This window comes from Apis mellifera, linkage group LG9, assembly GCF_003254395.2.
Source record: "Apis mellifera strain DH4 linkage group LG9, Amel_HAv3.1, whole genome shotgun sequence".
Classification (NCBI taxonomy): Eukaryota; Metazoa; Arthropoda; class Insecta; order Hymenoptera; family Apidae; genus Apis; species Apis mellifera.
In genome coordinates, this window is record NC_037646.1 from 1,699,601 (window position 1) to 1,727,232 (window position 27,632).

At 17.2% G+C, this 27,632-nt stretch overlaps 3 protein-coding genes across 3 annotated transcripts; 1 reads left to right on the top strand and 2 right to left on the bottom strand.

Moving 5' to 3' along the window:
* Window positions 1-307: 307 nt before the first annotated feature.
* Window positions 308-1,898, bottom strand: LOC100578763 (COMM domain-containing protein 3). The gene is made up of 4 exons (XM_006571941.3): window positions 1,797-1,898; window positions 1,339-1,509; window positions 993-1,264; window positions 308-911 (listed from the first exon to the last, which is right to left on the bottom strand). The coding sequence occupies exons 2-4, from the start codon at window positions 1,469-1,471 to the stop codon at window positions 741-743; spliced, it is 576 nt and encodes a 191-aa protein (XP_006572004.2). The 5' UTR covers window positions 1,472-1,509; window positions 1,797-1,898; the 3' UTR covers window positions 308-740.
* Window positions 1,899-7,815: 5,917 nt separating this feature from the next.
* LOC725558 lies at window positions 7,816-8,700 on the top strand. Its single transcript, XM_026442642.1, has 3 exons — window positions 7,816-8,027; window positions 8,212-8,337; window positions 8,406-8,700. The coding sequence occupies exons 1-3, from the start codon at window positions 8,016-8,018 to the stop codon at window positions 8,586-8,588; spliced, it is 321 nt and encodes a 106-aa protein (XP_026298427.1). The 5' UTR covers window positions 7,816-8,015; the 3' UTR covers window positions 8,589-8,700.
* A 2,826-nt stretch (window positions 8,701-11,526) lies between these two features.
* Window positions 11,527-26,587, bottom strand: LOC551433. The gene is made up of 18 exons (XM_623826.6): window positions 26,359-26,587; window positions 26,088-26,175; window positions 25,715-25,934; window positions 25,430-25,616; window positions 25,038-25,259; window positions 23,432-23,581; window positions 22,973-23,321; window positions 20,523-20,653; window positions 20,106-20,354; window positions 19,248-19,503; window positions 18,795-19,019; window positions 18,347-18,494; window positions 18,073-18,243; window positions 17,844-17,970; window positions 17,493-17,767; window positions 17,287-17,403; window positions 16,944-17,069; window positions 11,527-12,030 (listed from the first exon to the last, which is right to left on the bottom strand). Exons 2-18 carry the CDS (start codon window positions 26,146-26,148, stop codon window positions 11,556-11,558), a joined length of 3,489 nt encoding a protein of 1,162 aa, XP_623829.4. The 5' UTR covers window positions 26,149-26,175; window positions 26,359-26,587; the 3' UTR covers window positions 11,527-11,555.
* Window positions 26,588-27,632: the final 1,045 nt, after the last annotated feature.

Below are 27,632 nucleotides of genomic sequence, written 5' to 3' on the forward strand. Positions count from 1 at the left end.
AAAAGTCTATATCATATATTAGATATAAAAAAATTATCAATTATTAATATAATTTAACACACATATTTTTAGGAATTAAGGAACGTAACGAATAGTATTTTTTGTCTAATATGAGAAAGCAATTTTTAGAGAAATGCCTGATTGTAGAGCAAAAAACAACGTATTTTTAATAAGTTATTAGTTGTGTGCGCGCGCGACTCTTTTGTATACAAGGTGTACCTGAATGAGTGAGCGAGTGAAAAATGTATGTGTATAATCTTTGTGTAAAGAAAATTTCAATATCGTTTAAATCAAAATGGTTTAAACGAAGTTTTCGAGATTTGTTTTATTTATAAAAACGTTGATCGTCGTTTGTTTTGAAATTTATGTACGTGTTCTACGTATGTTGTGTGCACGCGCGCATACTCTTTACGCGCGCGCGGTATCAATACAGTAATAATACTACATGAAGTAGAGGATGTTCTTTTAATTATAAAAATATAGTTGATTATACTTTACATGGTCTGTTATTTGTATAAGATTTTACCACTACACTTATACGTACAAATTGAGTTTATTATTAAACGATTACTATAATAATAATTGTGTAAATGTTAATATACAAAAATGTCATAAATTGTTGATAATTATGCTTCATTTATAGAAATTCATATATTGTAAAAAAAAAAGTAGTTAAAACAATAATTCCAAGAAACTTTTAAAATATAAATGAGTTCTACTGTATGAAGTAAACTAATAACTTAAACATTAGTAAGCTTTTCTGAATATCTAATAACATCTTTGAGCTTAAACACCAAATCTTGCAATTGCTGTATTGTACATGAAAATGTTACATAATTTATTGTTTCATGTTTTTTAGTACTAAGTCTTACATGATAAAGAGGAACACCAAGTGAATCGCATGTGTCCAACTGAAAATCACTTTCATAAATAACAATGAATTAAATTATCTTTGAATGAAATGATCGGTATTTTATTCACCGATCAATTACCTTAACACAATAATCTAAATGCCAGTCTATATCAATAATATGAGATGGATTATTGCCTATCAATTCCAACTGAGATTGTATTGCTGTTTTATTGTTAATATATACTTCACATAATTTGCTAATTCTTTTTTCATCAATATATATGAGATTTAAAAAATTTCTTAAATTTTCTTCATCTAAATCATGCCGAGAAGCTTCTATAAGTAAGCATATTACATCAGTAAAAGCTTTTTTTGTTAAAATTGGTTTTGAATCAGATGTTTTTATAGTGCCTAAAATTTAATTTAAATATCTTTGTTAATTATTTCTATTAATAATTGATAATTAAGTTAAAGCAAATACTTACATTTTATTTCTGAAGGACTTTCATATATACATGAAATAGCTGTTTCTAAAATTTGTGAGAAATTATCATCAGTAATAACATTTGTATTTAAAATATTAGCAATACCATCAATGGCATCTTTCGATAATTCCATTGTTATATCCCAAAAAATTAAATTCACTTATAAATATGCTAAAATCATTTAGTTGTTTTTATAATTTATATTTAGAATTTATGAGAATTATTATATTTAGAAAATATTTTGTTCTTATAACTATAAAAGAGATGGGAAGAGGAAACATAAATATTTGATAAGCTTTTAAAACGTTTAAAGTTTGTGAGAATTACATAACAAACATATGAGGTTATCTTCTATATTTAACAATGTTTAAATCTCTAAATCACTATAATAATAAATTGTAATAAATAATAATAATAATAATAATTTTAATTTTTTAATTTATTTTATAAAATTATACCTTTCTCAGTTAATTATTTTTATTGAATAGAAATAAAATATGTACGTCTAGATTTATATAACCAGAACTAGATAATATATTTTAATTTTTATTATATTTAAAATTTTAATGAATATTTGTATATATAGATATATATAGAAATTAAAAATAAATGATTAATTTATTTTAAATAAATATTTGTTTTATAATAAGAACAAAAAAATACAAGATACAATATATGAATTCACAGATAAGATTGATAAATCATACATTGAAATACAAATATTAAATACAAAAGTTAAAAAATATAATTAAATATATATATATATATCAATACATATTAATTATAAATATATATGTATTACATAAAATAATTAAAATGATTTGAAAAATAATTGTTAATAACTGTTACATAAAATTTTTTGAAACTATCAAGAAAAATTAAAAATAGTTTTATGACTATACAAGATTGTATTCAATAGATATCCGATTCATATGAATTGAATCGATATGATATAATAAAAAAAATTCTCATATATATATATCAATTTTAGTTAATTATTTTTGTTTACTATTCCATTTCATTTAAATATTAATTTCTTATCGAATTGACATTAATTTTATATAAAATTTATATTTATTATATTTTTATATTATCATATTATAAAATATGAAATAATATTAGTTCTGAATGATTTTTTAAAACGATTCATTTTTTAATTCTAATAATATAATTCTTATGAAGAAATATTAAAATAATGAAATACTTACCATTAATAATAATTTTAAAATATGAACAGAAAAAATAAAATGAAATGATGATATTTTTTGCTTATAGCATTTCTTATTTAGATCATTATGATTTAAATAAAATGTATTATTATAATTTTATTATAATCATTATTATAATCAAAAGATTTTTATTATTGTAATGTAAATTACAATGTAAAAATATTTAATATTATCTTATATAATATTATAAAATATTAATTTTTTTAAGTCAATTTAAAATTAAAAAATATATTTTCTATATTATTTTTGCATCTCATCTGTAATTTTAATCATAAATAATTTTTTTTACCGGAAATATATCGGAATATTAAAAACTAATGAACATAATAACCATTGATAGAAAAAAATTTAAATAATATCATAAACGAGATACAGAATAGATACGATATCTTATAGGAATTCGGATTATATATCAATAAAATATTAATTTCGAAAAAATAAACTGTTTTTCTTTTATATCTTCTGCGATTTACCATAAGAAGTATTATATATATATATATATTATATTAAATATATAAACATATATTTATTTTATTATAGAAAATTATATTCTTTTTCTCATATCGTTTAAATTGTGATAATCCCATTTTTGTGTATTTATGACATGACATTTTCAAAATTCATTGGCGAAAGAATCATTTTATATACAGAATGTTCCATACAAATATTGAAACATCTATAAATTGAAAATTCTTGAAGTAATTTCAACATTTTTTTTTGCATAAACTTTCGTTACGGCTTTGTTAATGAGTTATTAATAAAAAACATTGACCAATCATGAAGCGCATAGTCTAATCGCGACAATAATATTAGCTATGTGCTGATGTGACTGAACATAAACAAGTCCAAGCAATATATTTTGAAGAAAATATGTTGAACTAAATATAACAAATATTTTTTTATAGATAATAAATTATATTATTGTAATGTGTATATAAATATATGTGTACTGAATAATGAATAAATAAATAAATATAATATTTAACACATTCTCTTATTACTCTTCAAAATGTAGTCTGGATTTATTCGTGCTCAGTCGGTAACACGTAATTAATGCTATTAACTATATGTTTCAACTATAAGCATAACAAAAGTTTTTCCAAAAGAAAATGTTGCTTGAAATTATTTCAGAAATTTCGGATTATACAATTTACAGATATATATAAATATAAATATATAAATATAAATATTCCAATATTTTTGGGATAGCCTTAATTAATTATTATATTACTGCACAGTTGCTGAATGCGGACAGTACGTTCTATTATTAAATATAACTCAATTTTTTTTTGGCTAATTTTTTCTGCAAAAAAAGAAACAGAATTTTAGTCAAATGTTAAATTAAATGTTAGATTAAATGTTAGATTAAAAATAAATAAAGACATGTCATATGACATGTGATACTTGGTTTTGATGAAAACTATAACATATCTCTGGTTTAATAACAATGAAAATAATATGATATTATATATTTTGCTACTCTGAAAATTTGTCGAAGAAAATTGAATGATATAGGGAATACCACATCTTTATCTTCATTATATATGCCTTGATGAAGATTAAGAATTTAAAAATTCTCTTTTGAAAAAATGTTATAATCTCTCTTTACGCAAATATCATATAATATATAATATAATATAATATAGTATGATCATAACGTAATCTGTAATTATTGTATGTATAATGCAAATTATAAATATAAAAATAATAAAGTATAAAATAATGAAATATAAAAAAAATTATCAAAAAGAAGTTATTAAAAAATATATATTTAAATGTATTTATCAATTATTAATATGTTTTTATTATTAATATAATTATAATATAATATAATATAAAGAAATAGTTAAGAATTATTCATTGCATATAAAAATTTAAATTTTTCAAAAAATAAACATATATTATTTGAAATAAATTGTCGATATATTAAATTTTTTTTTAATTTAAGTTTAAATTGATATATAAGTATTCAAAATTTTATTATTTATTATTTAAATACAAAAAATAAAAAATATAAATAATTTTAAAAATTTGTTAAAAAATCACAAGCACAAGTATAATTATTTCCATTCTAAATTCAAATAGTGCGGCGCGTCATTTGAAAACTGTAATAGCAATAATTGCTAAGCGACATAATACCCACCTTCATTTATGTATAATATGAATGATAACATGCAAATATAATGATTTTAATATATTTTCCTCAAAACGGCAATTCTAATGGAATTCAAAGTTTAAAATTTAATTCTCTGATATTTTAAGATTGTTTTATCTTCGATATATGATGAAAATAATGTTATATTTTCGAGCAAGTTATTGTATATAAACATAAACAAAATTGTTAGTAATTTTAAATTTATGAAATAAAGATTTCTTATTTTAAAGATTTTTTATTTTTTAGATTTTTTAAACGAATATAAGAAATTAATAATATCTATTTTTATTTATAGAATATATTAAATATTAAATTTAAAAATTATTTAACAAGGAATAAAATGAAATATATATAAATATTTTGATAAATATTTTGTTTTTATTAATATAAAGATATTAAAAAATATGTATATATATCAATGTTTTTGGAAAGTTGATTTTAAATATTAAAATAATGAAAAAAGTTTATATATATATATATATATATATAAACATGACTATTATTTATGTCATAAATCATATCAGATATTCAACTTTTATTGTAATAATATTGTATTGTAATAAAAATATATCAATATAATATTTATGAACAACAATAATATTATATATAATAAACAATAATAAACAATAATATAATATTGTTGACGATTTTTACCAAAATTATATTTCTGATATGTAATATTGTAATATATGTGATTTTGCTATTAGAAATATAAATTCATTGAAACATAATTAATAGCCTTTATCTATATTAAATCTTAAATGTGGCAATTTTAATAATAAGTTAATGAAATTTAAAATTGACAATAATCTTAATAAAAGAAACTTTCGAAGAAAGTATAATATTGAATATATTATAATTCATTTATTGTTCATAATTTGATATTTGATAATTCGATAATTTTTTATATAAAAAATTAATTGTTATATTCAATACTTTCTTTGATTTATATATATTGCTTGAATTTGTTTATATTTGATTGACGGTTTGTAATCAATTATTTATTTTTGTAACTACATATGATTGATGATTTTTTATTAATAACTTATTAACAAAGCTGAAACAAATATTTTTTTTTTTATAAAGAAAAATATTGAAATTATTTCAGAAATCTTCAATTAACGAATGTCTTTATATTTTTGGGATATATTGTTTATATATACGTTTGATCTTATCTTATTTAAAAAAATATTAAAAAAGTTTTATTAAGAAAAAATTACAAAATTTCATTATTGCAATTTTATATAATTGATATATTTATTTTGATTATCTTTTTTGTGTTCTTTTATTTGCTATCCTTTTCTAAATTTATTATTGTATTTTGAATGTTTTGAAATTTTTCATTCGTTTTAGAATTTAATGTTCGTTTAGAATTTGACTTCATTTTACTTTTTATTTATAAATTTAATTATTTTTTTTCTAATAAAGATTAATATATGTTTAAATAAATATAAAATATATAATTCTTTTTCATAAAATATTTTTATATATTATAAATTTTTTTTTAAAAGCTAAGTTAATTAATATAATGATTATAATGATTATAATGATGATTACAAATTACTTTTTTTTAAAAAACTAATAAAACTCGTATTAATTAATCTTTAATACTAAATTTTTTTATACTTAATATTAAATTTTCATATAATTTTTTATAGAAAAAATATTTATTTATTTTATTCTTATGAATAAGAGAAAAAATCATAATCATATAATAAATTAATAGTTTTGAAAATAAAAATTTTGCATTAAATAATGCAATGAAATTAGAAAAATTTAAGAATATAATAAATTATGTTCAAGAATACTATACCAATAAAATTTCATAATTATTTAATTCAAAATATATAAATTTCTTTGAAATTATTAATTGTCTTGATCTATATTTTATTTATAATAATCATAGTAAGACCTAATTTTTATTTCAATTATTTTTAATACTATAATTGTTTTTTATATTGAATTGAATATAATAAATAATATATTAATGTTTTATTATCAATAATATATTATGATTCTTAAATTTTTTTAAAAACTTTACATATTATGTTTATTCTATATTTTGTTTTGTGCATTTTGAAATTATGTAAATTAAATCAAATTAGATTTGTATGCACAATATCCTATGTTTTTTAATTTCTGTTTCTTCTCTGTTTTTAATTTCTAAAATCATGCAACACAATAGTAGAATATTTTCAACAATATTTTCTTTATTAAAGTAGTTTTTAAAATTATATATTTTATTTTTTATTTTATTTTATTTTAAATTGCATTTTATTTTTTTATTTATAAATTCATTTTAAACAGACAAAAATAAATAACTCATTGTATTGATCAAGGAAATGTTATAAGGAAATGTATGAATAATATTATTAAATAATATGATATTAATACTATTTAAATAACATACCATCTGAAATTAATTCAAATATCAAGTAGTACTTAAGTTATTCGTGATTATTCTGAGACTGAATTCAAAGTAGTCGTTGTAGTTCACAAAAACAAAGTTTCAAAAAAAAAATTTTATTTTTTATTTTCGATATTATTTTATTTTTTTATATAGAATCATTTCTTATTTTATTATCGAAACTGAAACATGAAGCTGAGAAATTATAATTGATCAATTTATAGAAATCCATTTATGTTAGTAAATTGAATTGAATTTATTTAACAAATTTAATCCAGACTAATTAGCCATCAGTTAAAGATATTGTTAATCAAATAATGAAAATTAGATACAATATATATATATGTATATTGTAATATATATATATTGTATCATAATGAAAAGTATACTTACAAGATTTTCTCGATCAATTTTATAATCTTTAGCCAAATATTTGTATAAAATCAGTAAATTAGGACAAATAAATTTAATTTTAAATAAATGCATGCAATTTCAAATAAATAAAAAATAAAATAAATTTCTTTAAAATTATTATACATTATTTTACAATAATTTTAATAAATAGATGATTCTATTTTAATTATTCTCAATATATATATATATATATATATATATATATATATATATATATATATATAATAAATCTTATTTTAAATAATAGAAACACAAAAGTTGAAATTTTCGCAACGATCGATTCGCGAAGTCAGAAGAGGAAGAATAAGCATACGCCTGCGCTACGTTCTTTATATATTCTTTTATTTCAAGTACTTGTGCAAAGTAATAATAATAGAAATAATAAAAACTAAATATGTAGTTTTTGTAATATTTATTCATGTAATATTTTAAAGTGATTATATACAAAAATTGTCTAAAGACAGTAGCAAAAATGCGTAACAATGTAAGATTATAAACAAACAGTTACAGTTACGAGAGAAAATATAGTTTGTATTATTTTAATAATATTTATTCGTTTTCATATTTTTTTAGTTCACTATATGTATGTATTTTTACTTCTGTATATATATATCAAAATAATGATAATAAAATTTTAAAATATGATTTTTAAATTAATTCTCTTTTAGGAAATATCGACGATATATTTGTTGTTAGTATTAATTTTATGTGCAGAAGTGTATATGATAAATGCAAGACATCTGATTAAAAAGAGAAATTATAGCGATCAAAGTGTAAGAGGTTATTTAGCAGAGGTAAATAAATAATAAACACAAATGCGACATTTATTATTAATAGATATGAATAAATTTTTTGTTTCTAGCGGACTTGTTGGTGGAATGAAGTTTGTAAAGAAGAATTTCACAGTAAATTTCGATGCCGTTGTCCAAGATGGTCCTATTGCCGTGCTCCTGGTAGATATTACGATGCACATTGTAGTATGACACGTACAGGATATATTTGGACTCAACCAGAAACTTCATTAACTCTCGAAGTTAATAAATGAATTTCTTTTTATAAATCTTTTATAAATTGCATGTATTGCAAATCAAAAGTTCTGAATATCAAATTTATGTAATATTATCTTATAGAAGTTAATTAAATTTATTTAAATTTAATCTTGTTAATAAATTTTATTATTGTTATTGTACAACGAATATACTATAATATATAATATATAATATAGGATAAATAATTACTTTTTATTTCTTACTCTTATTTCTATTCGTTCCTCTTATATATAGATATATTTTACTATATCTACATAATAAGTTAAATAAACTTAATTTTTTTTTGCATTTAATAAATTATAAATTAGAAGGATTAATAATAGAAAAATATTGTTATAAGTTCTTGTATAAATTATAAAACATAAAATTTATAATATAAATTATATAAACATTATTATCATATTATTTAATATTTATAATAATAGATATAATTGAATAAGTCCATATGATACTAGAAGAATAAATAATAATTTTTTATTAAATATTTATTAAAATTATTTCTTTTTTATTTATAGAAAATTATTGTTAATTAATGTAATTAAATTATTTATTAATATTGATGCTTAATATAATATTATTTATTTTAGGTATTATAAATATTATAAATTATATTATAAATTATAAATAAAGAATTATTATAAATAAAGAAAATATTTTATCTTAATTATTAAATTAATAAATAATTTATTAATATTGTTAATATTGTAAGGATAATTTAAATATATTTATATTATTAAAGTCTTATTTCATATTAATTAATTTATTTATATAAATATATGCAATAAAAAATTATATTTAATTATGAATATTATAAACATTTAGTTTATACAGTTTAACAGATACAAAATGTTATAATGCAATATAAATACAATTTAACAATTAAACTATATATTTTATAAAAAGCCTTATAAATGATACATATAAATATAATATATATATATGTATGTATAATTATATATATATAAAAAAAGGAAAATATCATTTATTTCTATTTGATTCTATTTTGAAATTATAATAAATTTTTATTGAATATAAAATATTTCAGAAATAATTTGTTAAATATATTTTATATGCATTTAAAAATATTTACATGATATTTATGTAGCCTTATTTTTATTTCAATATATTGAAATGTATAGAAAATTTAATCAATATCTAAAAATTTAAATATATAAATTGATATGTCAATGTTTTTTATATAGAAAAAATTTCGAAAATTTATATCTTCTAAATAATAATAATATAATACCATTACTTATTATTATTTAATTATTGCTATAAATTAAAATAAATTATATTAAATAATTCATTTTATCATTTACATATATAAAAAATAATATAAATATACTTAATAAATGCTTATTTAATTACAATTTTCATTATACTTATTTACTTATTTAAAATATTTAAAAAATGATATATCTTAATATTATTTTTTAAAATTAATAAAACATATCTGTGTATAAACATAATTATTATTAAAAATATTAATTATTATTATACATATATTATTTTCGAATATTCATTATTTAGAATTTTAATGTTAGAAATCAATAATATAAAAAGTACAATATACAATATATTATAATCATGCAATAATTTTTATTTATATTTATACTTACTTTAAAAATTTACTGAAAAAAAACTAAAATGTTGAACTAGTTAAATAAGAAAATGCATATTTTTACTTATATATTTAAATTTGTATTTTATTATATTATTCATATTCTTATTAAATGCTTTTAGATATCTTTAATATTTTATATAAATACATAAAAATACGTAAAACAATGAATTTATATAATTATATTATATATAATTTGTACTATACAAATAAATGGCAAATATTAAATTTATGTATTTACAATTGCACATTAAAATGATTAACAATTTTAAAAATTTTTTTCAAAAAATTAAAAATTAATTACTTTTATTGCATTCAATTCCATATTTAGTTTTCATTAAAAATATTTTCATTAAACACTATAAAATTTTACATCTTATATTTCTTGTGTTATATAATTGTATAAATTTATGTTTTGATTATATATGCATTTGATATATTACAAATATATTATTACATTTAAGCTTAAATTCTAATTGAAAATTAAAAATAAAATAAAAAATATTTCAAAATATAATATAAAAGCGTTCCAAATTAAACAATATTATTAGCAAATATTAATTCGATAAATTTTAATTGGTTACGTTAATTGATCAAATCTAAATCATATCTATATAATTGTTATTTTCTGTTTAAAAACTATACATTTCATTAAAATAAATAAAAAATATATATATATATATACATTTCACTAAAATAAATAAATATATATATATATCGAAAATTACATAAATATTAAATCAATAATAAAAAATAATATTAATAAGTTATTATTAATTACATTTATCATATTTTTAAAATTTTTTTTTTACACTATTTTATTATATAAAATTAATTAATTTATTATATAATTTATATTATGACAATAAAAAAAAGGAAAATTAATAAATTTTTTAACATTTTAGATAATTTAAGGAAAATATCATTATATACAAGAAATATTTAACTAAGAAATAAAATACTATTTAAGAATTAGTTAACGAAAACTAATATCTTTAAAACTTTATCTTTTATTTTTGTTCATTATTTGCTATAATTAGAGATAAAAGAATATTTTACAAAATATGACATTTAGATTTCGAAAATCATTGCATTTTTAGAAATTATATTATTATATTTTTTAAACATTTAATATTTTTCTAAATCATTATAAAAAGAAAAATTTAAATATATTAAAAAAAATAATATTAAGATATTTATAATATTATTAAATAATAAAATTTAAATATTATATTAATTAGAATAACGATAAAGAAGAAATATTAAAATTGAAAAATTATCTAAAATAATATATAATCAGAATTAAATTATCAAAAAAAATCATAATTTTATAAAATTTCTAGTTGATATATTCATCATCGTCATCATCAACAAATTTAATGTTTTGATCATAAAAAGATCCTTGTCTTAGACAAAATGTTTCTATACCATAATCTGGATTATGAATATTTAATGTAGTATTAATCTCTTTACTATTTAATTTTCGAACTTGAGAAAAACTTTTTAAAGGACTTCCTGATAGTTCTGTCATTGGAATATTTACTGTGTCCTTTAGATTTGTAAATGATTGATTACATTCCATTAATTCTTTATATTTGCAAGATATGTTATCTTCATCTTGATCTTTAGATATATTTTTTTGATTAGAATTTTGCTTTATTTTTGAGAAATCTTTTTGTAAAATTTTGTTCGAAGTAGAACTTAATTTTTCTTTATTATTTTCTTCATTATCTATCATATTTATAGGACTTCCAAGAAGGCTTTTAGAAGAATTAGATTCTTCGCTTGATTCTTCTTCTTTACCTAAACGAATTCTATAAGAAATAAAAGATGTTAATATAAATTTACAATTTAAGAAAAAATAAATGCATCCAATTTTGTTTTTTACATAATTTAAAAAATATTTTTTTTTAATATAGTTTATTCTCATTTAATTGAATTCAAATGGTATCATTTCAGAAATTTCTATTTGAATTTAAATCTCTATTTGATAAAAAATTTTTAGAATTTTTATATTTATAATAAAAATTTATAATTATATTTTTGTGAACATACATAGTGTCCAGTATTTTGTACCAAAAAAATAATAAAAATTCATAATTTTAATTTTTATAAAAATTGGTATTTTTATATTTTCTGAATTTGCTAAAAATTTAAATATTTTACAAAAATTAAAAATTCAATCTAGAAAATATCATTATCATAACATTTAAATTATTTTTTATGAAATTTTATAAATGAAGTAATGAATTAAATATGATTTAAATTAAAAAATTTTTAAATTAATCTTGAAAGTTCTATTTTTTTTTATTTTTATGAAAATATCAATATTAATAATATAATATAATATAATATAATATAATATAATATAATATAATATAATATAATATAATATAATATAATATAATATAACATAATATAATATAATATAATATAATATAATATAATATGATATAATATCTTATAATCAATTAATATCTTGATTATAATAAATCATTTAATTATATATTATATTATAATATATGTAAAACAATTAATAACTAAAAATCAATCAAATATTATTAAAAATAAGTTAAATTAATTAAATTCATAGTTTTAAGTATATTGATTATATATACAAGATCTTATTATAAATATATTATTCATATATATTTATTGTTATTGTTTATACACATTTAAGTTCAATTATTCATACATTTATTTTTAAATGCAATTAATAAATTTAATAATTTATATTAATAAAATTAATAATTTTATATAATTTATTTTAAATTATATGTAAAAATATAATATAATAATCACTGATATTCATTTTATTTAATGAATTATATTAGTATTATTATTATTTTATTGAATTAATATATCGATAAAAAATATTAATAAAAAATTAATTATTTCAAAAATTGTATTTTAGATAAGTTTTTCATAAATTTAAATTGCTTAATAAATAATAATTTAATAAATAAATCTTAATTAATAATATTTTTATATATCAACTTTTGTTCTCTGTTTCTAGAATCAATTTTTCAAAAATATCCCATTAATATATTAATATTTTGTAAAAAATCTCATTTGAAAATCTCATTTTTATACAAATAAATATATTTACTTTTAGAAAACGTAAAAAATAAAATCTAATTTTTTCTGAAATTATTAAAATTTCTATGTATTAATTATTTTAAAGAAACTAAATATTATGGGGATAAGTTTTATAAGTTTTAATTTCTTTATTTTTTTAAATGAAATGGCATATTAATTTTTCAAATATAATATGATATATAATATGATATAATATTTTCTAAACGCATAAAAATTTTAAATTGATATTTATGTAATATAATGGTTTCGAAGAAAACAGCTCATAACATTTTATTTATCATATGTACGCATAAATTCTATTTTTGTTTTTTTATTTAATTTTTTTCATCATATATATATACTATATAGGTACATAATATATTATATGTTTTTATAAATTTATAAAATTACGAAATAATTAATATATGAATGAATAAAAATTAAAAATAAAGTTTATTTAACATTTTTGTACTTGAAAATAAATTTGTATTAAATTTTCACATAATTTGTCTGAAATAAATTTTTTTATTTTTTTATGTATATTTCTTTTTTTTATATTATTTTTTGTACATAGTTTTTTTTAACATATATTATTATATATGTTTTTTAATTATATAAAATCAGTATTGGATGTATTTTAAATTATTTTTTTGTTATATATATATATTAAAAAAATTTCGGAAAAGTAACAAATAAAATATTAATAACTAATAAATTAAATAACTAATAAAAATAAATTTAAATAATTAATATAAAAATAATATAATATATAATAATAAATAATAATATAATTTTATATTTTAATAATACAATTAAAATAATAGTTGAAATACAAATAATAATTTAATTGCAAAAATTTAATAATTTAAATATTTTATAATAGAAATTATTTTAAATTCTTTGAACTTTAAAATCTTTCGAATTTTTAATTTAAAAGTTTTCTTTAATTATCCTCTAAATAAATAAAATTAGAAAATGTTTTTTCATTAATCAAAAAACATATATATATTAAAAAAATAATATTTACTATTATAAAATTATAATCAATGATCCTAAATTATTATTATATATTAATTACTTGTATTATTATTAATTATTTATATATTAATTATATTAATTATTTATATATTAATTATTATATATTAATATATTATATTTATTATATTTATATATATCTATTATAATTATGAATAATGATTACTTTCATTAATGATACTTGAATAATGATTAATGATAATGAACAATGATTACATTGTTGATTGATAATAATGACAAATTATATTTATTACTTTTGTGTTTATTAAAAAATGTATTTCAGAAATTTTATTTTTTTAAAAATATAATAAAAAAAAGTTTTATTACAATTTCCATTAGTAATTTGATTCAAATATGTATATATATTAATTTATTAAAACTTAATTTAGCTCATTTTGATATTGAAAATTTTTAATCAATTCCTATATTTTTTAATAATATTCATTCTACAGAATTTAAAAATAATAATTTTAAATTTAAAAAGTTATTTAATCAATAGTTTAATCAAATAATAATTTGATAATTCTAATATTTTCATTATTTTTAAAAAAAAATTTTTTTTTGAAAAATTTTATTTATAATAAAAATTGTATAATAAAGAAATATGACTATAATAATTTTTGTTGTAAATAGAAAGTTTTCAGATATTTTCAAGTTATCTATTTATATTTTTTAAATGATTTGCTTTACTTGATTTCTACCATAGAGTAATTCTTTTGTTAGAACAAGGGTGACGAACTGGTGACTCGCATCTCTACTTGCTTGGTTTGCACCCCTTTCATACTGATTTGACTCGTACAGTCTATAGTGTTATTCAGCAATTGATTGTATGAGAGCTACAAACAATGAGTAGATGCAGGCAATGCATATAATAATACCCGTTTGGATATTCATTATCCCTACCAATTGAAAATGATTTCTTGAAATAAATTTTAAATGCCGAATATATTAAACTATTAAATGAAATTTGACAGTGATTTTTTATCTAATTCATATTCATTTTTTCTCAAATTGAATTTGCAAAAATCATCTGCCAAATAAACCTATAAAATATTGGCGTTAAAATGAATACTACTAATAATAGATAATAATAATAATAATAATAATAATAATAATAAATCTAATTAAAATATCAAACTTAAATTAGTTTTGATGCTTATAGTTTTATCCTCATTTTCAACAATGTAAAACATCATTATGATATAGAATTCCATCCATCGATTATATGATAAAAATGAAATTGGTTGATTGACAATGAATGAATAGAATACAGCTCATGGTGAGAAAAACATTCGTCATACGTCACCCTTGCTTTAGACAGTCACATACTTTTTTTTATTTCATACATATAGTGCACACAATCATTTCAATATCGGCTTCTTATATTATAATGAAGAACAATCATCAAATTATTCCTTGGAATAATATAAAGATAAAAGAAATACTATTTTCTTGTTCATTGTCATGAAATGCTATATGATTTTATTCATAAATATTGTATATTTATGTATGTTTACTTTTATGATTATATTTAATTTGATCAATCAAATATTTTTTTTAATTTTTAATTATGTAAACATTTAATTAAATATTACTTAAGTATTTATTATATATTATTCACAAAAAATTCTTTAAAAGTTTAAATGTAAGTTTAATTGATTATTTTATTAATAAATCAAATAATTATAAAAATAGAAACGCAAATTTAATCGAAAATCTTATATTTATGAATAACATTAGAAAAGGAGAGGATCGTAAAAGTTCCTATCAATAGTGTATAATATATATATAAATATTTATTTACATATAATATCTGAAAGAAGTATCTATTTACTATTAAAACATTTAATTTAATTAATCATAATTTTATTTATAATATAAATTTAATTTCTATAATACTAAATAATAATAATACTAAATTAATTAATTTTTATTATTTGTAAAATAAATTAATTTTTTAAATTTTTATATGATTGTCATTTGAAAATTATTATATATAAACAAAGTTAGATTATTTCAATTAAATATATTATAAAAAATATATTATAAATAATATATTTATATTATATTATTATTAAATTAGTATGAGATATATTATAATAAATTCATTATTCATATTATAACTTCTAATGATTTGTTATTCTTAAAGCTAGTATTTTTCAAATTTTTTGAATTTTATTGAATATTATCAAAAAAATATAGGAATTAGTTAAAATTTTTGCTATAAATTAAATTGCTATAATTAAAAAATTTGTTTAATAAAATTTTATAATTTTTTATTTATAAAATTTAATATTATAAAATTTTAAATAATAATGGATTAATATTGTATCAATTTAAATAAGAATTTAAATATAAAACATAATGAATAATTATAAGTAAATATATTTAATATTCAACATAAAATTTATATTGTAACTAATTCTTTGGTATCATTATTATTTTTACATACATATAATTAAATAAAAATTTAATAAATAATTTTATTATCAAATAATTTAATTTTTATGTTTATATTAAATTATATTAAATTTCATATTTTTTATATAATAAATTTTTTCATGATATATTTATATGATCTAAATAATACTTATATGAATTATTATTAACTTACCTCTTGTTTGAAATAACACAATATTGTTTTTGTTCAAGAATACCAGATACAGATTCCATGCTTACTTTGATACTAGAATCTTCTAGAAGTTTTTGCACAGGAAGTAATTTTTCAAATTTTCTTGTTCTAGAAGTTTTAAAAATGTCATTTTTAATTAAATTTTCATAATCTAAATTTCAATAGTTATTTTTTTCTTTTTAAAAATATTTTTCATTATTAATATAAATTACTTTTAATTAAATAATTTTAATTTTTTGCATAAAATAATCCATTTATTCTAATTATAGATATTATATCTCGATAACTTATTTATAAAACTATAAATATTTATTTCAATATTTACCCTTGCTCTAATTCAAATTGAAAATCGTCAAAGCTAGAGAGTTTCATTCTTCTATATTCAGAAGGTGTTAATGCAGCACCTTCAGTTTCAAGTGCCAAAATAGAATTTCGTTTGTTTCTGTTCATAAGAAGCAATTAATAATATACATATATATATATACATGATTTATCATTATTGATAAATTAATTAAAAAAATTAATATTTACCCTAAAAGAAGATCCTCTGTATTAAGATTTAAGTCTTCAATTGGTGGAATCCAAACTAAAAAAGCAGGATCCATTCCTAAGTAAGATCCTGGTACAGCACTAGCATTTGCTACATTGTAATCATAATAATCTAATTCCAATTCTGAATCAGGATTTGTTAAACTAAATTCTGATCCTGGACCTTGTAAAAGTTTTTCACGATTTCTTCGTTCTTTTGTTTCTTTCCCACTTGCTAAAGTTGATGAACTTGAAAGAATACTTTCAGGTGAAGATTCCTATATGTTAAGAGAAATATAAAATGATAAAAATTACTGTTTCTATATTTTAAAGTTTTTGAATAAAGATATTTACTTTTCCTTCTGAATAATTATTTTCATTATTTTTATAAATTTTTAAAATATCATTCATGTCTTTCATATTTTCGCTTTCCATTTTTGATGCTTTCTCTTCTGATGTATCAAAATCTATTGTTTGTAATCTATATATAAATTATATAAATTAATTATATAATTAATTATTATAATTAAATTTTGTCAATTTTTAATATACTGTGATATTAAATAAAACAAATTAAACTTACTTTATAGGATAAGCATATTTAACTTCAGGTTTATTATAAACAAGAATGCTGGAAGCTGATAATAATTTATCATAGTTTGACTTTATTGAAGTGATTGTTTTATCAGAAGAAGTTTCTATTGTATTACTTAATTTTAATGTACTAGAACTCAATGTAGTTTCATCTTTACATCTATATTGAAAAATAATATTTATTTTATAATTTCTTTTCTATTTTTTCAATTATATAACATTTTTATTCATTTTTTTTTATTTTATAATAATATTATTCTTACCCTGTTAATGTTTCAGTACTTTGATAATGTTCTTCTGTATTATTTAAAATTTCTTTTGGAGAAACTTTTGTGGTAGTTTCTATCATTGAAATAACTTCCGAAATAATTGTACTTGTAGATAGAAATCTCGATCGATCAGGCATTAATTCTAATTAAAAATATATACATATAATTAATATTAATTTTTTATGGATCAATTTATAACAATTATGAAATAATAAAATAATAATAACTATTAATTTTACTTAATAAAAAAATTTAGTTTATCAAATAGTTTATCAAATTTTCATTTTAATATAAATTAAACTTTATATGAAAATAATACGAATTTGTTATAATTATTGAAAAAATATAAATATTAATACAAAATTAATATCAATGAAATATTATTTTAAAAATAGTTCGAAAAACAAATAATAATAAATAAATAATATTATTATTTCGATACCAGAAATATCACTCATATTGTCCAAATCTTCAGCAATACGATACTTTCTATATCTTACAATAAATTGTAACGTCAAAATAATAGAAAGTGAAAATATAAGTAGCAAGAGTAAAGTAGTTGTTATATGTATTGGTTCCCAAGAAAACCAATCTATTTCAACGTTCGTTGAATTTGTTTTAAAAGGCACAATGGTTGTGGTTCTATTTTTTTTTAAATATTTTTTATCTGCAATTAAATTATATAAAATTTTTTTAATTTAAAATTATTTATATACATATTTATATATGTAATTAAATTAAAATTAATTTTAATTAATTAATTAAAATTAATTTAATTATTTTTACAAAATTAAATTCTTATAACAATTATTTTTAAATAATTAACTTAAAAATTATGTAATAAATTATTTTAAATAATTAGAAAAACTATAATTTTTATGATAATTATTTTTACCTAATACACCCGCATGAGCAAGAAAACCACCAATACAAGCATCTCCTGATGCTATAAGTTCATCACTAAAAAATTCTACTAATAAATTTGGTCCAGAGCTAAAGAGTGTCTTGGTAGTAAGCTGCATTTTATCATATGCAATATCGATTAAAAGATTCGCATTCAAAGTATTACCATCTCGGATACGAAAATATTGTCCCAAACAAGGAAATTGTAATTGATCTAAATGTAATCCAATTACGAAATTTGGCTCTGCCTAAATAATATAAATTATATCTTATTCGAAATTATTTTTTGCATTATCAATTATTATAAATTATATTTAGATTCTTCTATATATAACAATATTATTTTGTTTCTTTGTATTTATGTTATGTTTAATAAATTTATAATATACAATAAGTTAATTTAAAAAAAGACTATTCATTTTAATAAATCTAAAATTTAGATTTATTTACATTGACAAAATCTTTACATATCCATTATTTTTATAAACATAATAAAATGCATAATAAAAAATATAAATATATTAATTTTCATTATTAAATAATTTCTTTTAAATATCTTTTAATTTTTTAAATTTTAAACTCATTACTCTTCAATATCATTTGCATTTGTCATTGAATAATATACAAAATAATAAATTAATTAAATCGAAAATAAATTTTAATATTGTTATTTTAATCTAAATATTTCATAATCTAATCTTCAAAAATAATTTATTAAATATTTAATCTAATATTTATTATATTATATAACATATTATATAATATAATATTTATTATATTATATAACATATTATATTATATAACATATTATATAACATATATATAATAATTTAAATTAATTCAATATTACCTGCAAAAGCCAAAAAGATCGACCAGGACAAGCTTGAGTATTGGCTCCAAGCATTTTTCTTAAAGTTTGTTGTTTTAATACAATACGACATCCACAGCGACATTGTAATCCAATTTCAGCTATAACTTCTGGTTTTGTTGCTAAAACTGTATTATGGCATTTAGAATCCTCAATTTGATTATGCCATTCATCTTTAATAGATTCATTCCAAAAAATTTTGCCACAGAATTCAGTTTCTATTGCTTTTCCCTTATTATTTAATAAACAAATTTTATTTTTATTGATTTTATATAATTATATTATTATCATTTTATTGTATAATATAAAATTTAAAATTAAATATAAATTAACTATATAATTTTATTAATTAATTAAATATTTTATTTAAAATATTTTCAAATATTTTTGAAAATTTACCTGGCAAAATTTTGCTCCATATTTTGGTGGCGGAGTATCACAAAAGCGATATCGATTTCGAATTCCTCCGAAACATGAACTACTACATGGACTCCATGGACTCCAAGGACCCCATCCCGCAGTATCACTTTCTAGGTAAATTTATGTTAAAAAATAATTAAATATTTAAAAAGTAATTTAAGTTTATATACAGAATATAATTTATACACAAAATATTTTCTTTGTTATTAATATGTAAATTATTTTTTTAAATAATTTTATAGAAGAGAAATCTATCTATTAAATCTATATAATATTATCATTTTGTTTCGAATATTTTCAAAATCATTAATATTTTTTATTAAGAAATATTAATTATTAAAAAGGAAAAAATATATTTTATATATTAATAACAGATAAAAATAATACTGTAAATTATGGTCTAAATCATAATCTTTAAATTGAATTTATATTACATTTGAGATATTTCTCTCTATAAATTCATCATAAAAGGAAATGAATGAATGTTAAAAAAAATGTATTAAAATTTTAAAATTATTTAAATTTACAAAATTTAATAAAAGAATGTAGAATTTTTCACTTCATTTTCATTATTAGAAGAGTTTTCGAAAAAATTCAATTCATAAATATGAAAATAATAGGTTTATCTTTTAAAATAAATGTAGATGATTTTCTTTCATAATAATTTAATTAATTAATATAAAAATCGAAAAATTTTTTATCAAAATTTAGTAATTGTTTTAATAAAAAGAATTATATTTTTTTATTCAATATAATAATATTAGAATATTATTAGAATATTATAGATTAAAATATATAAAATAATTTAATTTAATATTAAATTATAAAATTAAATATTATATATTACAATTATATGAGATATACATTTCTTCTTTTTTAATATTTAGAAATCGATTCCTAAAATGTTCTACGTATATATTTATAGGATATCTTATGAATAACTGTTTGAAATTGTTCTAGAAATGTAAAGAATCGATACAAACTATATAAATATATATAATGTAAATGATAAGATGGAAAATTAAATTTGTCCTTTGTCGTTAAAACATCAAATAGATTTGTGGAAGTAGGAATGTCATTATTTCCTTTAAAATATTCAAGTAAAAAAAGTTAAAAAATTATTCTATTCTAGTGAATAATGATATAGAATATATAGAATTTTTTTTAAAATAAATTAATTACAAGATTTTCATTCAAAATAATTTGGTAAATATACTTCTACTATTATTTCTATTTTATATATGGTTTTATATTTGATGTGCAAGAAAGATATATTAAAGTCATAAATTAAAAGGTTAATAAGCGACATCGATTGATATAGCCGCACCTGTATGCACGCATACCTTGTACATACACTCCCATTAGATACTTTAGATTATGTTTCAGAATACAAACAAATGAGAATTATGAATAATATGACATAATACTAATTAATTATTTAAAAAAATATTATATTTTAATAATCTTAATATAAATCTATTTTATTTGTTAATTGTCCAACAAAAATAATAAAACGTAACATTATTGAAAACATAAATAGAATATGTAATTCATTATTGTCATCATATAACAATATGTAATTCATTGTTGTCATCATATAATAACATGTAATTCATACCGTTATATTAAAGTAAAAACATATATATACATATATATTAGAATAATAAATCACTATAATATATATAATTTTAGATTATTATACAAATTTTAACAAAATTTTTTTAATTTAACGAAAAATATAATTTATCATGTTATAAATATTTTTATTTATAAAATTTTTTAAGATTGTATGAATTAAATAAAAACAGGAATTATTATAAAAAGAATATTTTTAAAGAAAAAAGAATACAAACAAATACTTAAAATTTTATAATTTTAATATTAAAAAAACAAAGTTACACATCAATATTAAATGTTAATAAATTAATAAATTTATATCTAAAATTGTCTATCTGTCTGATGATTTATGGAAAAAATATAGTTATTTGTTGAATATACATTAAAAATTTTAATATAGAAATATTTTGATTTTTAAATCGCTAATAACATTTAAATTGATATTTACAAATTCTTATAATCTTTCAATATTTCTTTTTATTAATTCCTAGATTCTATAACATATATTACGTATAAAATTTTTAGAGTACATTGTAATGAAGAAATTAATAACATTATAGCTTATAGAAGACCTATTAATAAGTTCTAAATTGACACGTACGGCTTTGAAGTTTTAATTTACCCCAAAATATTTCAAATTATGCTTGTCTTTATTTTGATTCTCTTATTTTGATTTCCATAACATGTAAATTTCTTTTATGATTTTATTATTTTTCTATCGATCATATATATATATATATATATATATTTATATCATATTAATAATTTATTAAAATTATAAATAAATTTTAAAATATAGAATTCAAACATACCTTGGAAAGGAAATGTAGGTATGCACGATATTTTAACATTTCCCATAGCACCTGTGATCGCCTGACTAACATAGACAAAACAATATTCTATAAATTTTTCTGTAAAAAGATCACAATCGAAAGCCAAAGAATGCTTCCCAGGTATTGATCTTGATTCTGTAATGTAATGAAGACTGGAAGGTGAAGCAACGGATGTAACGTCAGCTTTCAAACGCCCATAAACACGAATACGATCACCTTCTAGACGGCACGAAGGATATTCGAAAAGAACGGGGACACCTCCTGATCCTTCACAAGGATATATAGATCTTGCATGAACTGTAAGTTTAAATTCTTCGGACCAACTCACCTATAAAATTTGATAGTAATAAAAAAATATTTATTATTATTATTTCTAAAATTTTATTTATAAATTTAATTTTTTTATTAATTTAATTATTAATTTATCATATTGATTACTTTAAAATACACGCTAGTATTTGGTGCTGTGGGATTATTATCTGTAGCTTTTAATCTTATAGCATAATTTCCAGGTAATCCAAAAAGTTCACATCGGAAAAAAATAGTTTTTGCTGGTAGAAAATTTTTTATTTCTTCGTAATATAATATCTGAAAATATAGTATAAAATTTATAAATGATATCTAATAATTGTTTCAATATTAATGATGATGATAATTGAATAAAATAACAACAATAATAATAATAATTCAATATCTTATCGTATCTTAAAAAATTAAATAAACTGAATAAAATCAAACGAAATAATTATATTTTATTTCATATATTGAAACAATTATATTGAATTGAAGAGAAGGAGAATAAAAATTAATTATATAAACACTATATAATTAATTATACAAGTCTGAGATCTCTTTCACACGACAATACTATCATACTTATATAATTATATTAATAGAGCTATTCAAATAAATAATTATCGTTTAATTTATGTCGATATCATATTAATATTATCATATGAAAGAGATGTAAGAAATTAAATACAATACTTAAGAATAATTACTTAATTTCACTGAACAATAATTAAAATAGACAATACATACATTTGATTTAATTAAGACAAGAAAATATACGAGAAAATATATACATACAAAAAAAAATTATTAACTATACTAAGACAAAACAATAAATGCGTATAGAATAATTATAAATAACAAACATAATATAGTTTGGATAAGTAATAATAAGATGTTATATTCATTAACAAAAAGCTTAATTAATATTAAATGACATAAACATCACATATAAAATGAGCAGAAAAAAATCAAAAAATACATATCATTAGAAATAAATATAAATTCGTATTTATATCTTTTATAGGTATTATAATAAAAAAATTTTCGAACCATTTTAAAAATAGATCTATATAAGATATTAATACATTTGGAAGATATTTTTTTCTTTAGAAAATAAAGGCTAAAATAAACATGTATATAAAAATGTCATTTAAGATTTATTTATTAATTTATAAGTAATGAAATTTTTTGTTATTTGTATTATATAAAGCGAAATAAAAAAAAATTATTCCTTTTTCATTAATTGAAGCTTATAACTTTATAATAAGCTTCAATTGATATTTTTGCATATTAATTTTTGTATTTGTTTTAATTTTTAGAATCAATTCTCCAAAGATGTCTCACAATATTTTAATATTCTACATATATATATTATACAATTTTTAACAAAATTTTTTAAAAAAATCATTTTTATTTTTTAGAATTGATAGAATTTTGAAAATAAATTTCTAAATTGTGAAATCCAATTTAACATTTTAATATGATATTTTAAACATTTTTTAATGATTTACTTATTTATTCATAATCATTTGCTTTAAAATCGTACTTTTGAAATGTAATTGTTGCAATAAATATATGATATATGATATATTCGTTCAAAGTGATAAAAAATAGTTATACTAAAAATAATAATCACCAAAATATTTCAGTAATAAAAAAAATTTATAATATGTAAACAAATAAATATTTTTTAAATAATAGAAATATAAAAATATTTAAAAATAAAATTATAAAAAAATTAATTATTTACTTGAATATAAGTATTATTTTGCAAATAACAAGCAGTTACACTAGATCCACAATATATTAATTGTAAAATATAGACAGCTACAGGAACATTTTCAGATGGATTGCAATTCATTCCATTATATTTTATTGTGGTTTTGACAGGTCTGTTTGGATAAGTAATAATTTGTTGAGATTCTAAGAATATTGCTGGTAGTGGCCACTTTACATCTAATATTTTACTTGTCTGCAAATGAAAATATTTATAATTTAATTTATAAAAATGATTATTAATGTATTTTTTATTGTGAATACTGCAAAAGATATAATAATAAATAAAAATATTGAAATCAAAATTATATTCATGAAAATAAATTATATATATATATATATATATATGAATAAATTAAAAAGGACCTGATGAAAGTTGGCAACAGGCACTGTTGAATTTTCATACATGTATTCTATTCGTAGAATATAAACACCACCACGAGTAAAATATCCGCAAGGAATAATAATTGAAATTGTTTCATTCTCTATAGGTAATTTTTTTAATTGAATTTCACCAATTAATTCTGATATGTCTTCAAGAAGGTACAATATTCTATAAATAATATGATTATTAAAAAACATAATACCATTAGAATTCTTCTTTATATTTTAAAAATAATTTTTAATAATTGATAATACAAATTAACTCACCTTAATAGCATAAATTGATTAGAAATATTTTTAAACGACGATTTAAAATTTTCATTTTCTTTTTCTTTGAACTCATATTTGTACTTTGAGTTTTCTAATGTTTTATTTAACTTCGCAACAGTTATTGTAAGGTCTCCCGAAAGAGCAATATGAGAAGAAGGAGAATCAATTTTCAATGCTGAAAAATCTTCCTCATCTTTTGTCATTGATCTAGTGATATCTATATTTTTTATTTTATTAATTATTAATTATATAATAATTTCTATTTAACATACATTTACATTTACTAAATATAAAATCAAGTCATACAAAATATTATTATAATAATAATATATGTAAATATTTAAATAAAATTAAAAAGTAAAAATTTTACCAATTTCAAGGAGGGTGATAACTACTATTCCAAGAAAGAGCCATTTAAATTTCAAATTCATATCCAATTCCTCATCCGTATTCAATTTCTAAAGAATTGTAAAATAAAAAAATTTGAATTTACCAATAAAAAGATAATATTTATTTACTGCATTATTTTTTAAAATATTTTTTATAAATAAATTGGTTATAAAAATCTAAATAATTTCTAATATCATAATAATTGATTAATTTTGAAATATATATCTATACAATAATATTTATAAACTTACAATTTTCTTGTTTATCTCGATGCAAACATTCTCCTTAGGAAAAATTGATCTTGTATTGAAAGAAGGGGAGTCATAAATGTGTTCGTGGATGCACCACTGCAAATTATAGAAATCGATATCGAAGGACTTGCACCGCGAACTTTCACTTTCTATTTTTCTAAGATTCTTCCATTTTTGTAATTTATAAAAATATTTCACAATATATTGTATATCATCAATATATTTATATTGTTATGCACCATTAGTTTTATAATTTTTTTTACTTATTTACTTTTTTAAATTAAAAACGTAATAATAAATTTAAAAAACCAACAAATGTCATGATTGTATTTTAATAAATTAAAGTGCAAATTTTAACATTCAAAGTTCTATAATTATTTTTTTTGTTTTATATAAAAAAAAAACAATTTAAAAATATCATAAAAATATCAGTTGCAAAATTTTATTATATAAATTAGCGAAAATTTTATATAAACTATGCGAATTAAAAATTCATATTTAGATTAAACATATAATAAAAATTAAATTAAGAAAAATTAATACAATTATGAAAAAAAAAATTGTTGTCACGAAAATTTTAATTCTTAAAAAATACAAAAATAAGCATTGTAAAAAGTTGTAAACAGAATCAAATTAATATTAAATGTATTTTTGAAATATATTTATATTTTTATATTTTACAAATTTCACTTTTATTTTTAAATTTCACAATATTTTGAATAATAAAATAATTATTAACAATTACATATTAATTATATATTAAGCACAGAAATATATAATAGATTTAATGATAGAAATATACGAAAAATTTTAATCGAAAAATGTAAAGACAAAACGCAAACGATTCATATGCAATTCGTAAGACAACTAAACTGTCGAGGTCGACGGCCAATACTCTCTCCCTTATTCGTTGGTTCACCCCACTACGAGGATTGTCCTTTGGGGAGAGAATTCTGACAGAACATCGACTTTAATCAATGGAGGGATATTGACCTAAAGTCTGTTTTAATAAAGAACTGCTTTTTTTTTATTTTTTAAGAAATAAAGGATTACTTTTATTAAGAGAGATTATTATTTAAATATCTTTATTTTATATTTTATTTTATAATGAATAATTAAAATAATTTACGTTAAGTTATTACGTATTTATATTATATATAATAAAATGTAAAGAAATATAAACAAAAAAGTAAATTTATATATTTAAAATTTTTGAATATATTTTTATGATTTTTTAATTTTCTTATGTTTTTATTTATTGAATTTTATTAAAT

Coding starts and splice junctions, on each gene's coding strand:
- LOC100578763 (XM_006571941.3), bottom strand. CDS start 1,471: ATGGAATTATCGAAAGATGCCATTGATGGTATTGCTAATATTTTAAAT. Junction 1,265..1,338: donor AAGTCCTTCAGAAATAAAAT/GTAAGTATTTGC, acceptor ATTAAATTTTAG/GCACTATAAAAACATCTGAT. Junction 912..992: donor ATTTAGATTATTGTGTTAAG/GTAATTGATCGG, acceptor AGTGATTTTCAG/TTGGACACATGCGATTCACT.
- LOC725558 (XM_026442642.1), top strand. Junction 8,338..8,405: donor TAAGAGGTTATTTAGCAGAG/GTAAATAAATAA, acceptor TTTTGTTTCTAG/CGGACTTGTTGGTGGAATGA.
- LOC551433 (XM_623826.6), bottom strand. CDS start 26,148: ATGAATTTGAAATTTAAATGGCTCTTTCTTGGAATAGTAGTTATCACC. Junction 17,971..18,072: donor AAATATGCTTATCCTATAAA/GTAAGTTTAATT, acceptor ATTTATATATAG/ATTACAAACAATAGATTTTG. Junction 12,031..16,943: donor TGTGTTATTTCAAACAAGAG/GTAAGTTAATAA, acceptor TATTTCTTATAG/AATTCGTTTAGGTAAAGAAG.